This window comes from Giraffa tippelskirchi, chromosome 8, assembly GCF_054371585.1.
Source record: "Giraffa tippelskirchi isolate mGirTip1 chromosome 8, T2T-mGirTip1v1.2.pri, whole genome shotgun sequence".
In the NCBI taxonomy this organism is placed as follows: Eukaryota; Metazoa; Chordata; class Mammalia; order Artiodactyla; family Giraffidae; genus Giraffa; species Giraffa tippelskirchi.
In genome coordinates, this window is record NC_137282.1 from 104,775,941 (window position 1) to 104,789,974 (window position 14,034).

The 14,034-nt window shown below is 35.2% G+C and overlaps 1 protein-coding gene across 15 annotated transcripts in view; it reads left to right on the forward strand.

Annotated features, from left to right (window-relative positions):
• Positions 1 to 14,018, forward strand: part of ERBIN (erbb2 interacting protein) — a 123,828-nt gene extending 109,810 nt beyond the window's left edge. For 3 of the 15 annotated variants that reach the window (XM_081518367.1, XM_081518368.1, XM_081518373.1), the window contains 4 exons: positions 7,224 to 7,433; positions 8,518 to 8,610; positions 9,098 to 9,172; positions 11,933 to 14,018. In XM_081518367.1, coding sequence (XP_081374493.1) covers positions 7,224 to 7,433; positions 8,518 to 8,610; positions 9,098 to 9,172; positions 11,933 to 12,040 — 486 coding nt within the window. In that variant the 3' untranslated portion in view covers positions 12,041 to 14,018. Of the gene's footprint in view, positions 1 to 2,029; positions 2,174 to 4,728; positions 4,849 to 7,223; positions 7,434 to 8,517; positions 8,611 to 9,097; positions 9,173 to 11,932 lie in introns of all 15 variants that reach the window. The other 12 variants (XM_081518371.1, XM_081518372.1, XM_081518375.1 and 9 more) reach the window with 6 other exon arrangements.
• The last annotated feature ends 16 nt before the right edge of the window (positions 14,019 to 14,034 follow it).

The following is a 14,034-nucleotide window of genomic DNA, read 5'->3' on the forward strand; positions in this document are numbered from 1 at the left end:
TTTGAAAAATTTCCTCAGGGGATTTCACAATGCCTGCCCTACAACTAGAGGAAAAGGTGCTGCTCTGCCCAGCTGGGAGTTTAATAGTAAAACAGAAAGTGATTACTTATTGAAGCTTACTTGGCTTTTTTAAGTAGTAACCCCTCCTTCCCAGCTTCCCCAACAAACTGTACCTGGAACACAAACACAGAAAATTATCTCACCTCAGAAATCTCAAGACTGACTTAATTAAACTTATCAACAGATATTGCAAAGGAATAAAAATTTGTAAAATTATTCCTAATGTCAGCATTTGCCAGTATTCCTTATTATATTAAAAACTGATAAGCACTGTATATGATTAACACAAAATGATAATTTCCATTTTCACTTGCTGTTATACAACTATTAGCATGTAGTAAACAATGTCCAGGACATATGTTCAGCACTTAATTGAACTTTTCACAATGTGTTGATGTGTTTTGATAGGGTTCAGTTTTACGTGGATGTCTCTGTACAGGCCTAAATTCAAAGCAGACCTGTTCCGAAGTTTAGCCTTCTTACTCAGTGAAATATTTACAAAAACCTCATATATGTTCAAAGATGACAGCAAAGACTTTGTTCCAAGATTAACATATTATTAAAAAGAGTCAATCAGACCACTCAAGTTAACATGTAAAACTGTGTTATAATGCATTAATGTGTGTTGTTTACATATTTCTTATGTGTGATTATGTGTATAATTTATTTTTACTTTCTAATCAGATATTTGGGGAACCTATGAATTGCCTCTGCCAAATCCTTATTCTTTGTGAAATGCCTATTCAGCTTTTTCCTTGATCTTGACTTCAGAATTCACAAAATAACTAAATTTGTTTGTTGTAGTTTATAGATTCTTTTCATTCTGAAATGTCATATTGTTTCTTTGTATAAGAGATCAACTTCATAATCTGGAGAAAGTAAATACTTCCTTAGAGTAACACAGAAATGCTTATTATGGCCATAACAAGCATTTGTGTATTTCTTACTAAGAAGCCATGTTCAAAATGAGGTTTCTCTTGGTTTGACCATCAGACCTTCATTGTTTAGGGACATGACTTAAAGCATCCACATGTGAAAGGACAGGAGTGATCTTCGGGAATAACCAAGCAAGAACAGGGAGAATCAGGCAGTGCTTTTATTGAAGTATATTGTTCAGGCAACTCTGGAATTGGCGATCAGGCATTTATGTAAACTCAGTCATAGAAGGTGCCTATCAGTGAAACTTGAAATAGCAGAGCCACTGCTGACTTCTAAAAATACAATCACCTTTAATATCTATTTGAATGGGAAAAGAGTTTTGCATGTATATTTTCTAGATTTATTGGAATTTTTTTCCTGATAATTGCAGAGCAGTAGGAGCCTTTTAAATATTATACCCTAAAAGTCTGTGTGTGTGTTAAACTTTTCTTTAAGACATTTTTTAAGTGTGGAAGGTAATTTTTATTAGAAATTACAAGAGCCAAGTATTTTTTTGCAAATATGCTTTGTGCTATATTGTGTATATTTAAAGTCTCCATTTACTTAATAAGACAATTAATTTCTATAGAATGAGCATTCTCTCTAGAAAACCATTTTGACTTAGAAATAACTGAGTGTTAGTAAAATTTGCCTTTACAAAGAAATTAGTTTGTGTTCTGTGTGTAACCATATACATACGAATACATCTGGATGTAACATCAATTCCTGTTTTCTGATGAACTTCTAATAAGATAGGTTTGGAGTAAAACGTAATAGCCTAAGAGCAGCTGTATGTTTGCACTTTCTTTCTTGGTGTTTAAACATGTAAATGGTTGAGTTTACATATAATTTATGTGTGTATACATATATGTTTTCATGTAAATATATGGTAAATAGTGCCAATTTCTTTCAGTGTCTCTGAAAATTCAGTGTTGCATGGTATTCTTGCGTGATCTGGGGGTTACTTGTATATATGTCTGTGTGTATAACATGTCTTGTGAATTTTGCATGCTACACTAATCTCTGTTAAATCTATCCCCTCTTTATTCAGAGCATGCTGTCAAGGTCCTTTAATTCCAATTTTACTGCTGTAAGCAACTTTCACTATGGCAGCTCTAGGGATCTGCATGGCAGCCAGGGCAGTCTCGCCTTGAGTGTTGCAGACGGAAGAGGTTCTGGTGGGCACACTTTTCGAGTGAGTACCTGCAGTAGATCAGTACTTCAGTACATAGATGAGAAAGAAGCCCACATTTCATGTAACCCAAATGTTATTGACCAGAGTGTTTGAATATCCACTTACATAACAAATCACCTGCCACAGGCATTAGTTTCTGCAAAAATCCCTGGGTCAATAATGTGTTAACAGTTTAGAAGATAAATCTGTACTGTGGGTTAAATACCTTGATTACCTCCCACTTCTTCCATGGCTTAGTTGTAAATCTCTGCAAAGCTGATTTAGGCTTTACCTCTTAAGTTTCTGTGGTCATAACTAAGGATGTTGTCAGCTCTTCTTTATATAAAACAGGGTGAGCAACAGGAGTTGAAGAGGTTTTTAAAAAATTCTTTGTCTTTGCAGTGCTCTCTCTTAAAATTAGCTTGCTTTCCCTAACTCAGAGTTTTAATGCTGTGCCATGCATAATACATAGAGGGGTTGTAGGAAAGAATAATTTTCACTTTAGTGACTGAGAGTTGGCAAATATATACCTGGAACTAAGTTGAATCATAATTTGCAGAATATGATTAAATGTGAGGCTGGAGAAATTGCATTAAGTACCAGTGAAAAGGCAAAACCCAAATCCCTTAACACCCACCTAATAATTTGTGAGAAGAAGGAAGGTTTATTCTTTTAATGAAAGTTAAGGGTAGGAGATAAGAAGGACAGAAAAGGAGAAAGAACAGAACAACTCTGGCCGTTATAAAATTTGTCTTTCCATGACAACTTGAGGTGGTAGCATGACCTCTAAGTAAATATTTCCTCTGCCCTTCTTCCATCCTGAAAACACCTTTCTCCCTTTGTAAAGCTTATTCTCTCCCACATAGTTTTATTTCCATACTGACCCTGCTTCTGGGTCCTTTGCTTTTTACTTGAGTGTCCCCTTTCTCACCACCCCCAATCCCCTACTACTTTTTGATACACTCCTGGCTTTAGTCTGTTGTTTTCTAGAATAGGAGCAGTATCCTGGGTTCACTTTGCTCTGCCTGGACCTCACTCGTCTTCCTGTTCTCTGTCACCTGCTGCCACTCGGTTTCTGTGTTACATGTTAGTGGCAGCAATCATTTTGTAACTTTAGCAGTTTGAAACAGAGAGAGAGGAGGTGATGGCTAGTAAGCCTTGCATTTCTGGTGCTCTTTCCAGCTGAAGCCATGGGGTTATTAACTCAGGGATAATCTTTATAGTCATCTAGAGCAATTGTTTTTTACAAATTCTTGATCAGTAATATCTTTTGCTTGTTATTATTAAAAAAATTCAGAGTCTGAGTCTGTTGCACTTTAACTTTTTCATCCGTAATGTACTTGTTCATTTAAAGATACAGTTGTACATTCACACTTGAGTTTAAACTTCAAGCTGCGAGTTAAGTTGATGATTACACATTTTTGAAAACACATCTCAAAAATGGAAAAGGAAAATAAAGTATTCACTGTATAAATACACAAAATCAGATCAAACTACATCTAAAAATACTAAGCCAGGAATTCCCTGGTGATCCTATGGTTAAGACTCCAGGGAACTAAGATCCACATGCTGTACAGCACGGCCAAAAGAAAAACAAAACACAAACAACCCACCAAGCCATAATTTGAACTAGTAACAACAGACTGCACATGATAGCTTTGTTGCAGATACGGCTCCTAAGACTAAATTACAAACACTTAGATTTGTATGTATCCTGTGGCATATAATAATGAAGTAGATTTCACATTATTTTTCAACATGATGATATATTGAGTTGGCCAGAAAGTTCATTTGGATTTTTACATAACACCTTTTGCAGTAGTTTGCTTTCTCTGTGTTGCCAGCCATAACACTTTTTTGAAGGTAACAATACTGCTATTTATCAGAATCTCTTTAGTTTTCTAAAATATAGCTAGGTGTGTTTAGAACTAAATTAAAGTGAAAAATAGGCACGTAAGACTGTATATTTATTGATATTGCTCATCATTAAGAAGTAAATCCTGGATGATACTATGCTGTTAAAAGAACAGCAGTTAATTTTTTTCTTTTGAACTAAAACTTTTTGCTGTACTCAACAGGAGTACATATATTTTAGTTGCTCTTAAAATTTGGGCCTCTTAATTTGGATTAATAACTAAATTTATTGCTGCAAATGTTAAAAGATAGGTATTACTGTAAATGAAATCATAAAAGCATCATAAAAAAATATCTTAACAATATATATTCAGGTGTACTTTTTACACATTATAAGAATAATTATTTTACCATGTAACCTTGAAAGACTGTTAAAGGTACTAATATTTTTTCTGGTTTTATTGAGATATAACTGACATATAACCTTGTTTTAGTGCAAGGTATACATGATGATGGTTTGATGCATGTTTGTATTGTACAGTGATTACCACAATAAATCTAGTTAACAACCCTTATAAAGGTGCAGTTATGATGGTAAGGTTTGATTTAGTTCTTCATCTTTCCATTGTCTAGCAGTATCTCCTCTTAAGTGTCATCACTGTTTTGGTTTCACATCTTAAAGATCATTATTTGTGTATTTTTTATTTCCCCCTCGTTTGAAGCATCCCCAGACACCTTGTCCAGGAGATCCTTGTCAAGATGATATATTCATTTCAGGACAGCAGAACTGCCCATCAGCTACACTTAGTCACAAAGATGTTCTTCCAGACAGCCTGATGAAAGTAGGTGCTCAGGGAATTAAGTAGTATCTGTGAGCTTACTGTGTTTTACAGCTTTTGAACTAGAAATATGTTTTAACACTGAAAATGCTTCCATGAGGACCTTGCCCTCTTGATTAGTAAGTTGTTTTTTTTTTAATAATTGAGAAATAAGATATAAAATTTCATTCTGCTGTTTCTTAGTTTATTCCATGATTTTGTCCACACTGAAGAATCATTTTGTTAATTTTGAATTTCTGTAGTATCATCTTGTCATTTGAATCAAAGGCTTTTTGGTGTTCCTGATAGTAAACTATTTGGAGAGTTAAAAATGAACCTATCTTAAGTTCGTCATTGGATGATGAAGGCATTTTAACAGATAATACTTCTAATGTAATTGGAAATCACCTTGAAAGACTTTTGTATATGATAAAATAGATGATGGTTGTAGTCTTATTACTTTTATAACTAAAGCATCACTCGTTTAGAGAGTTTACTTTTTCGTCACCAGTGCTGGATACGTAATTCTTTTCTTTAGTATTTTCCTCAGTTGTTCTTTTATCTTAACTAAGCCTGTATCCCTAGTATAATCAGATATAATTGTGAAGCACAGTTATATATTATATAAACTTTTGCATTGTTTCTTGAGAGTAGGAACCCAGCCATTTAAGTTTGTACATATTTATTTATTTTACCCTTTTTTTGTTGCTTTCTTTTAACTGAGCTCTCCTATCCAATTTCTTTTTAATACCCATTTTGTAGTTTCGGTTACTGAGTTTGTTTTATGTGTTTTATTCTCCTGAGTTATCTGCTAATCATAGTTTAGTATATTCCATGGCTATCTGTAACACTGATGTAGAATGTCAAGTATGCCCGAGTTCTATGTGTCAAGGAGTCTTAAGAATGGGTCAGAAGTAGTTATTGTCTGGAGTATTCTCCCTGGGACAAAGGTTTTGAATCTGCCCATAGGAATAAATTGTATTAGAATGGAGAAGAGCAAGTGCTGTCTACAGAGTGTGCAGAAAAAAATAGCTGCAATCTTATGGACAGAGGAGCCTGGCGGGCTGTAGTACGTGAGGTTGCAAAGAGGCAGACACAGCTGAACACACACACAGTATTTAAGTGCTCCTGGACAGATTAACTGCTTCAAGTCTAGTGACCAAGTGGGAAACAACCACAGTTGAAGAGAGAGAGACTATAGCACCTCTTCCTCCTCTCTAACCAATATAAGGTTTGTGATAGAGGCTTATCTTTGTGCCCTGTCATAAAACACCCAGACTTCATATTTTACTAAATTCTCAAGTATAATACAGTGAAAAAGATAACTTTCTGTTTAAGTAAAAATATTCTTCACCAAAACCAAACTTTGTATTCCTCAGCAAGGTGCACGTAAGAAGATAAATAGTTCTGAAATTGTTGTCATAATCTTTTCCCAAACTTTTCTACTTTGGGTAGTTTTAGGGAAAAGGGACTCAAATAATTTCCCTCACAGTTCTTCTGTAATTTCCTTGTGGGTTAATAGTTAACCGTGAAGTTTTAAATGATTGAATAGCTTAAATGTACTTATTTCCTCTTCTACACAAAAATCTCTTTATATGCATATATTTTTAATGTAAATATAACCTTTTATTTTTCAGATAGATTCCTCACACTGACAGAATAAGCTACTATCACTTTTCCCCAAAGGTTATTTTTAAGTCTAAAAGACAAGAATCTTTAAAACAAAGATAATTCTTTAACAGCAACAGAATAATCTGGACTTATTTGTTTAGTCTGTGAAAAGTTAAATGTCAAGGTTTAATTTTTGTGGCTCACGTTCTATGAAATTAGTATTTGGAGAGTTTAAAATCTCGTAACTTGACACACACACACACACACAAAAGGAATAAACCAGTTTTCTACTGCATTGCTGGATTGGCTTTTTAATTCTGGGAAGGAAAGAATAGAGGTAGAAGAATATACTTGGATTATGAAAAAATTCTACTACAAAAAACAGCAAATGCGTCTTTTGAGTATATGTGAGAGACTAAGTATAGGAAAAGATTCCCTTTTAATGGGCTTCTTTAAATTTTAAAATTTTGGCATACTGTTTATCATTTAATGTTGGGCTACAGTTACAGAAAAGCAAATAATTTTAAATGTAGCTGTGATTAATTTGAAGCTTTAAAAGAGTGAATCTATCAGCAAGCATCAGGCAAACTTAGAATTAAGACATTAACAGGGTTTTTCTTTTCCTTTTAAAAGTGTAAAATCAGAAAAAAAAAATGGCATACATGGCATGATAATGTGATTTAGAATGTTAAACTCAAGTGCTTTTGTAATGCTCCAAGAAGAAAATCCAAATATTTGTTATAAGACATTATTATTGGTCATTTTAAGACACTTCATGTTTTTCTTAGATGCCTTTGAGTAATGGACAGATGGGCCAGCCTCTCAGGCCTCAGGCAAATTATAGTCAAATACATCACCCCCTTCCTCAGGCATCTGTGGCAAGGCATCCCTCTGGAGAACAACTAATTGATTACTTGATGCTGAAAGTGGCCCACCAGCCTCCATACACACAGCCCCATTGTTCTCCTAGACAAGGCCATGAACTGGCAAAGCAAGAGGTAAGAATGATCAAGAATATTTGGAATATGAGACTAAGCTTTTAATGTATTTTATAGGTTATTTAATTATAGCAATAAATCCATATAGAATTTTAACATAGTTTTTACCATTTTGTTTAATGGTTTGGTTTCATGTTAAGTTTATAAGGTATTAAACTTTGTGGTTTAACTTGACTGTATGATTCCCCCTCCCATTCTGATAAATTGACATAGGATATAGTGTTGCGGGCATGATTTATTTTCCCTAAGGTGGTTGTTTTTCCAGACTGGTTGATGATGTTCCAATAATCAGACGTTCTTCAGGAATATAAATAGTAGACCTTTAAACTTGAAAGGTGTATTATATCTGCTAATTGTTACTTGATACTTTGTTTCTGAAACTGGGCTATAGTCTCCAAGAGCTTTGAGAATTAAATCTTAGAAAGTACTTTCAAAGTCAACAGTCATATATTCATGTATTTTGACAGTTTATTAATAAAATAATATCATTAGAAACTTAGAGAAATGTATCATTCATTTGGTTTTAGTTTCTGGAGAAAAAGAGTGTTCAACAAAATTTAGCTCTTGCCTCGTTTTCTGTAGCTTGATTGTAAAAACTAATACCAATTGATCATCAATCCTAGCTCCTTTGAAGGGTATAAACAGATTAAGGAAAGAAGTTAGCCTCCCAACAACCACCCAGGGATCTTTTATATGTCTTATGAAACATATTATAGTCAGAAATACTATGTAATTTAGATGTTTGCAAATGGAAATTGATGATAAAGTACATGTTTTGTGTGTATGTTCTATGTCATTAGAGTCTGTGATGTCCAAAATATATAAAGTCAACATTAATTGGTTGCATAATCCTCATAAGATAGGAATAGATTGATTTAGGAGCTATGCTTTATAATCTTAGCTGTGCCTTTAACTCACTAACTCATTAACAAATTATTCACATTGTAGTTTCATTTCATCTGCCCAAATATTTATTTTAGGTGAATTCTTACATATTTATGTTTTCTTGAACTTAATTTACCAATATGAATATCATTGTAACTTCTTCTGATACAGCAATAAGTTTATTTTTGTGTTAACTCAGATTCGAGTGAGAGTTGAAAAGGATCCAGAACTTGGATTTAGTATATCAGGAGGGGTTGGGGGAAGAGGAAACCCATTCAGACCTGATGACGAGGTGAGTTTTGTTTGTACATCCTTGAAACGCCCATTAATTTTTATTCACTAAATTTTGCCTCTTATGCATAAGTAAAAATCTAACAGATATTTATTTAAATCTAGACAGACGTCACCTTATGATTTCCCTGTTCAGCTTTTAGTTTTGAAATGTGATCAGTACAAATTAATTGTTTGAGGAATACAAATTTAACTCCAAAATTTTAATATTCATTATATTGTGAAGTGACATTTTAATTGTTAATACTTTTCTACACATCTATATATGTACTTTTTTTTATCACTTTAATAAAAAAAATCACTGTACTTCTGTAAGAATCACCAGAAGCACAAATAACATAGCATTATCACAGTATTAGAGAAGACAGGGAGAAAACTTGTATCACAATTGAAATATTTGCATACTGTAAAAAAGATTGCTCCTTGGTACTCTTTTATTTTGCACACTTCTTTCCAGTAAATAATTATCTTTTTTGTTGTTATTAAAGGGTATATTTGTAACAAGGGTACAGCCTGAAGGACCAGCATCAAAATTATTACAGCCAGGTGATAAAATTGTTCAGGTAACTTAAGATACATTTTTCATTATTTTCTTTTTCTTTTTTTTTAATAATATCTGATCTCATCAAATGCCAGATTAGAAAGGAAGCATTTTATGAAGTTATCTTGAGATATTTTTGGATGAACAGAGGCATTTCTTATAGGCTACTCTCTAGTGCTTTCATAGCTTAAAATATTTCTACCTTCTACCTTGGAAAATTATAGTAATAATTTTAAATACACCTTAGCATTTTTGAAATATATCTTAGCCTTTGATTAAGTTTGTGAATGTTGTTCAGTTGTGTCCGACTCTGGGAGTGCAGCATGCCAGGCTTCCCTCTCCTTTACCATCTCCCGGAGCTTGCTCAGACTCATGTCCATCGCGTCAGTGACGCCATCCAACCATGAACGGCAAGAACAAGTCGCGCATGTTATGAATGCCTTCAACCTTTCCCAGCATCAGGGTCTTTTCAAATGAGTCAGCTCTTCGCATCAGGTGGCCAAAGTATTGGGTTTCAGCTTCAGCATCAGTCCTTCCAAAGAATATTCAGGACTGATTTCCTTTAGATGGACTGGTTGGATCTCCTTGAGTCCAAGGGACTCTCAAGAGTCTTCTCCAACAACACAGTTCAAAAGCATACGTTCTTCGGCACTCAGATTTCTTTATAGTCCAACTCTCACATCCATACATGACTACTGGAAAAACCATAGCTTTGACTAGATGGACCTTTGTTGGCAAAGTAACGTCTCTGTTTTTTAATATGCTGTCTCAGTTAGTTCAGTCGCTCAGTCATGTCCGACTCTTTGCAACCCCATGAATCACAGCACGCCAGGCCTCCCTGTCCATCACCAACTCCCGGAGTTTACCCAAACTCATGTCCATCAAGTCAGTGATTCCATCCAGCCATCTCATCCTCTGTTGTCCCCTTCTCCTCCTGCCCCCAGTCCTTCCCAGCATCAGGGTCTTTTCCAATGAGTCAGCTCTTCGCATGAGGTGGCCAAAGTATTGGAGTTTCAGCTTCAGCTTCAGTCCTTCCAATGAACACCCAGGGCTGATCTCCTTTAGGATGGACTGGTTGGACCTCCTTGCAGTCCAAGGGACTCTCCAGAGTCTTCTCCAACACCACAGTTCAGAAGCATCAATTCTTTGGTGCTCAGCTTTCTTCACCGTCCAACTCTCAGATCCATACATAACTACTGGAAAAACCATAGCCTTGACTAGACGGACCTTTGTTGGCAAAGTAGTGTCTCTGCTTTTTAATATGCTATCTAGGTTGGTCATAACTTTCTTTCCAAGGAGTAAGTGTCTTTTAATTTCATGGCTGCAGTCACCATCTCAGTGATGGCTGCATCTCCACCATCTGGAGCCCAAAAAAATAGTCTGCCACTGTTTCTGCTGTTTCCCCATCTATTTGCCATGAAGTGATGGGACCAGATGCCATGATCTTAGTTTTCTGAATGTTGAGCTTTAAGCCAACTTTTTCACTCTCCTCTTTCACTTTCATCAAGAGGCTCTTTAGTTCTTCTTCGCTTTCTGCCATAAGGGGGGGGGGTCATCTGCATATCTGAGGTTATTGATATTTCTCCCAGCAATCTTGATTCCAGCTTGTGCTTCCTCCAGCCCAACGTTTCTCATGATGTACTCTGCATATAAGTTAAATAAGCAGGATGACAATATACAGCCTTGACGTACTCCTTTTCCTATTTGGAACCAGTCTGTTGTTCCATGTACAGTTCTAACTGTTGCTTCCTGACCTGTATACAGATATCTTAAGAGGCAGCTCAGGTGGTCTGGTATTCCCATCTCTTTAAGAATTTTCCAGAGTTTGTTGTGGTCCACACAATCAAAGGCTTTGGCATAGTCAATGAAGCAAACATAGATATTTTCCTGTAACTCTCTTGCTTTTTTGATGATCCAGTGGATGTTGGCAATTTGATCTCTGGTTCCTCTGCCTTTTCTAAGTCCACCTTGAACATCTGGAAGTTCACGGTTCATGAACTGTTGAAGCCTGGCTTGGAGAATTTTATGCATTACTTTACTAGCGTGTGAGATGAGTGCTATTGTGTGGTAGTTTGACCATTCTTTGGCATTGCCTTAATTTGGGATTTGAATGAAAAACACCTTTTCCAGTTCTGTGGCCACTGCTGAGTTTTCCAAATTTGCTGGCATATTGCGTGCAACTCTTTCACAGCATCATCTTTTAGGATTTGAAATAGCTCAACTGGAATTCCATCACCTCCACTAGCTTTGTTCGTAGTGATGCTTCCTAAGGCCCACTTGACTTCACATTCCAGAATGTCTGGCTCTAGGTTGGTGATCACACCATTGTGATTGTCTGGGTTGTGAAGATCTTTTTTGTATAGTTCTTCTGTGTATTCTTGCCGCCTCATCTTGATATCTTCTGCTTCTGTTAGGTCCGTACCGTTTCTGTCCTTTATTGTGCCTCTTCTACCACCCTTGTAACTTGGCAACCTCAGTTTCACCGTAGTGTATACACACAACACCATGTCTGACACTGTGTCTTAGACAAGTGCTTCTTAATGTCAGATTGCTACATAAGAATCATCTGAAAAAGTGGACAAGATCCAGCTTCCTAGGTCCTACCTTTAGAGCTTTTATTTCCAGAGAGATGGGGTAGAGCCCAGGAGTGTAGATGTTGTTTTAAATTGCCAAAATGATTCTTATTTTCTGCCAGGTTTGTGGACTACCTGGCAGAAATTTAAATGTGCAAACGCAAATTATTATGAAAAAATTTTTTAAGTATTTTTCTTCTTTCTTCTAGGCTAACGGCTACAGTTTTATCAATATTGAACATGGACAAGCAGTGTCCTTGCTAAAAACTTTCCAGAACACAGTAGAACTCATCATCTTAAGAGAGGTTTCCTCATAAGAGGCATGGACTAAAAAAACGGAGAGACAGCAAGATTTATTGGAAGATACTTGCAGGGGAAATTAATATTTTGACTATTTTTATATATAAAGAAGAACTCAAAAAAATTATGTTCAAATTTGTACATTAATGAAATAATGGAACTTGTGGTTAGAGGGAAAGAACCACTGTACAGTATATGGGGGAGACTATTGAATTCATACCATATAAAACTTCTCGTTAGGTTTTTAAACATAGCAATCAAGGCTACAAAAACAGATGTATGTTGTTTTTGTATAGAGTGTAGGTTTATTTTTGGATTTCATACACATGATTGAACTCTGTGCAAGGCTCTAGTTAGCCTTGATTGTAGCCCAGAGACAGATGGCAGAGCTGTCTATCTCATAGCTTTTATGCCCTTATTTTTATTCAACTGGTATTAATGTTTTTCTGCTGAACCTTTTTTTTTTAATGTGGGCAGGAGATTTGAAGTGTTGGCTTGTGCTATGTGCATATTGAATTGAAGAGTGAGTAAGTGAAGGTGGTGCAGATGGGTTCACTTTCCAAGGCCGGATTGAAACAGTTATTTTCTATAAAAATCTGGAAGCAAAGAATGAAACAACAGTTGTTAATGTGTTCTTATTAATAGAATAATGCAATAAAATGTGATGTCTTTTTAAAGAAATAAAAAAGACAATAATTGTGTTTTATGAGCTCTATAGGATTTGTTCTTGTCATAGCCCTTGACTGTACAGTTGCTACTAGTGAATCAATTTTCAATTTTTTAGTCAAAGGAAATTTTTAACTCGACTGTAGATGCATGTCCATGCATTCTCTTTCTTTTTTTGGTCCATGCATTTTCTGTGATGCAGAAATCCCTTGATTTTTTTTTTTGCAAATGGTGGTACTTGCAATCTGTTTTATAATTAGTACTCCATTTTAAACTTAATTTATAATTTTTATTTTAAGCAACAAATGAAACTAAAATGGCCAGTTTTAAGATTGTGTTGCTGTAACAAAATGTAAGATTTTGGAAGGCCTCTTGATGTTGTTTGGCCTCACATTGCCTTGGTAAAGTAAAAGGAAACAGTGTGCATGGAGCTAGGAAACCAAAGCGAGTCTGTGAAACTGGCATAGTGATAGAGAACTGCTGTGGAGAATTGTGGAGCAAAGGAGTGGGTCCTTGAGTCCTACCAGTGTGTAATGGTGTTCAAAAAAGGGCTGTTCCTACAGGTAACATTAAATGTGAACTCGGCACTTCAGAGTCTTTAAAGGGTTTCTAAGTGTATCAGTGTAATAGTGTTTTACCACCAACTGCCTTTGTTCCTCGTTAGTGTAACAAATATTTGATAGAGATTCATGAATTTTGTTCAGACCATTACTTTTATTTGTTTTTGTTCTGTCTATGTAATCAAGTAAAATTTGAATAACATGCAATGGTGAGAATTAACGCATAGTTATTTGGACCAGAAAAAAGTGCCATAGAAGACCAAGAACTGTTCTTAGTCGAGGCTAGTCTGGAGCCTTTCTTTAGAGCAATATTCAGTTACTACAATTCATTTTTCATTACTAAGAATATAATTTTGGAATTTTTAATCTGTTATGCTTTGTTCTTGAACCTTGTTTGAAGGTTAAGTCTTTTATAGGACTAGCAAAAATAGCAATCTACATTATTTTTGCAAACGTGAGTTGAACTTGTTTGTTTCTTGCTAGTCATCGTACATAGGCAGTACTTTTTAAAAGATGTGAACTCCAATACTGCACTTCTTTCAAGATGTTATCAATTGATTATTGTACTGTATAGTTTTAATAATATTGATTGAAACCCTTTAACAACTCTTTGTAAATTTTAACTCATTTTAGTTGATTTTCAGTACTATTTGCATAGGAATTGATTTTTATGAATATAGTAGAAAAATGTGCTGTATTTTGATAAAATTCATTTATTGTATGTGTGTTGTAATCTCTAAAAAAATGACAAACAGCCTCTTTAAGACAAGCCTCGGTGTCCCCTT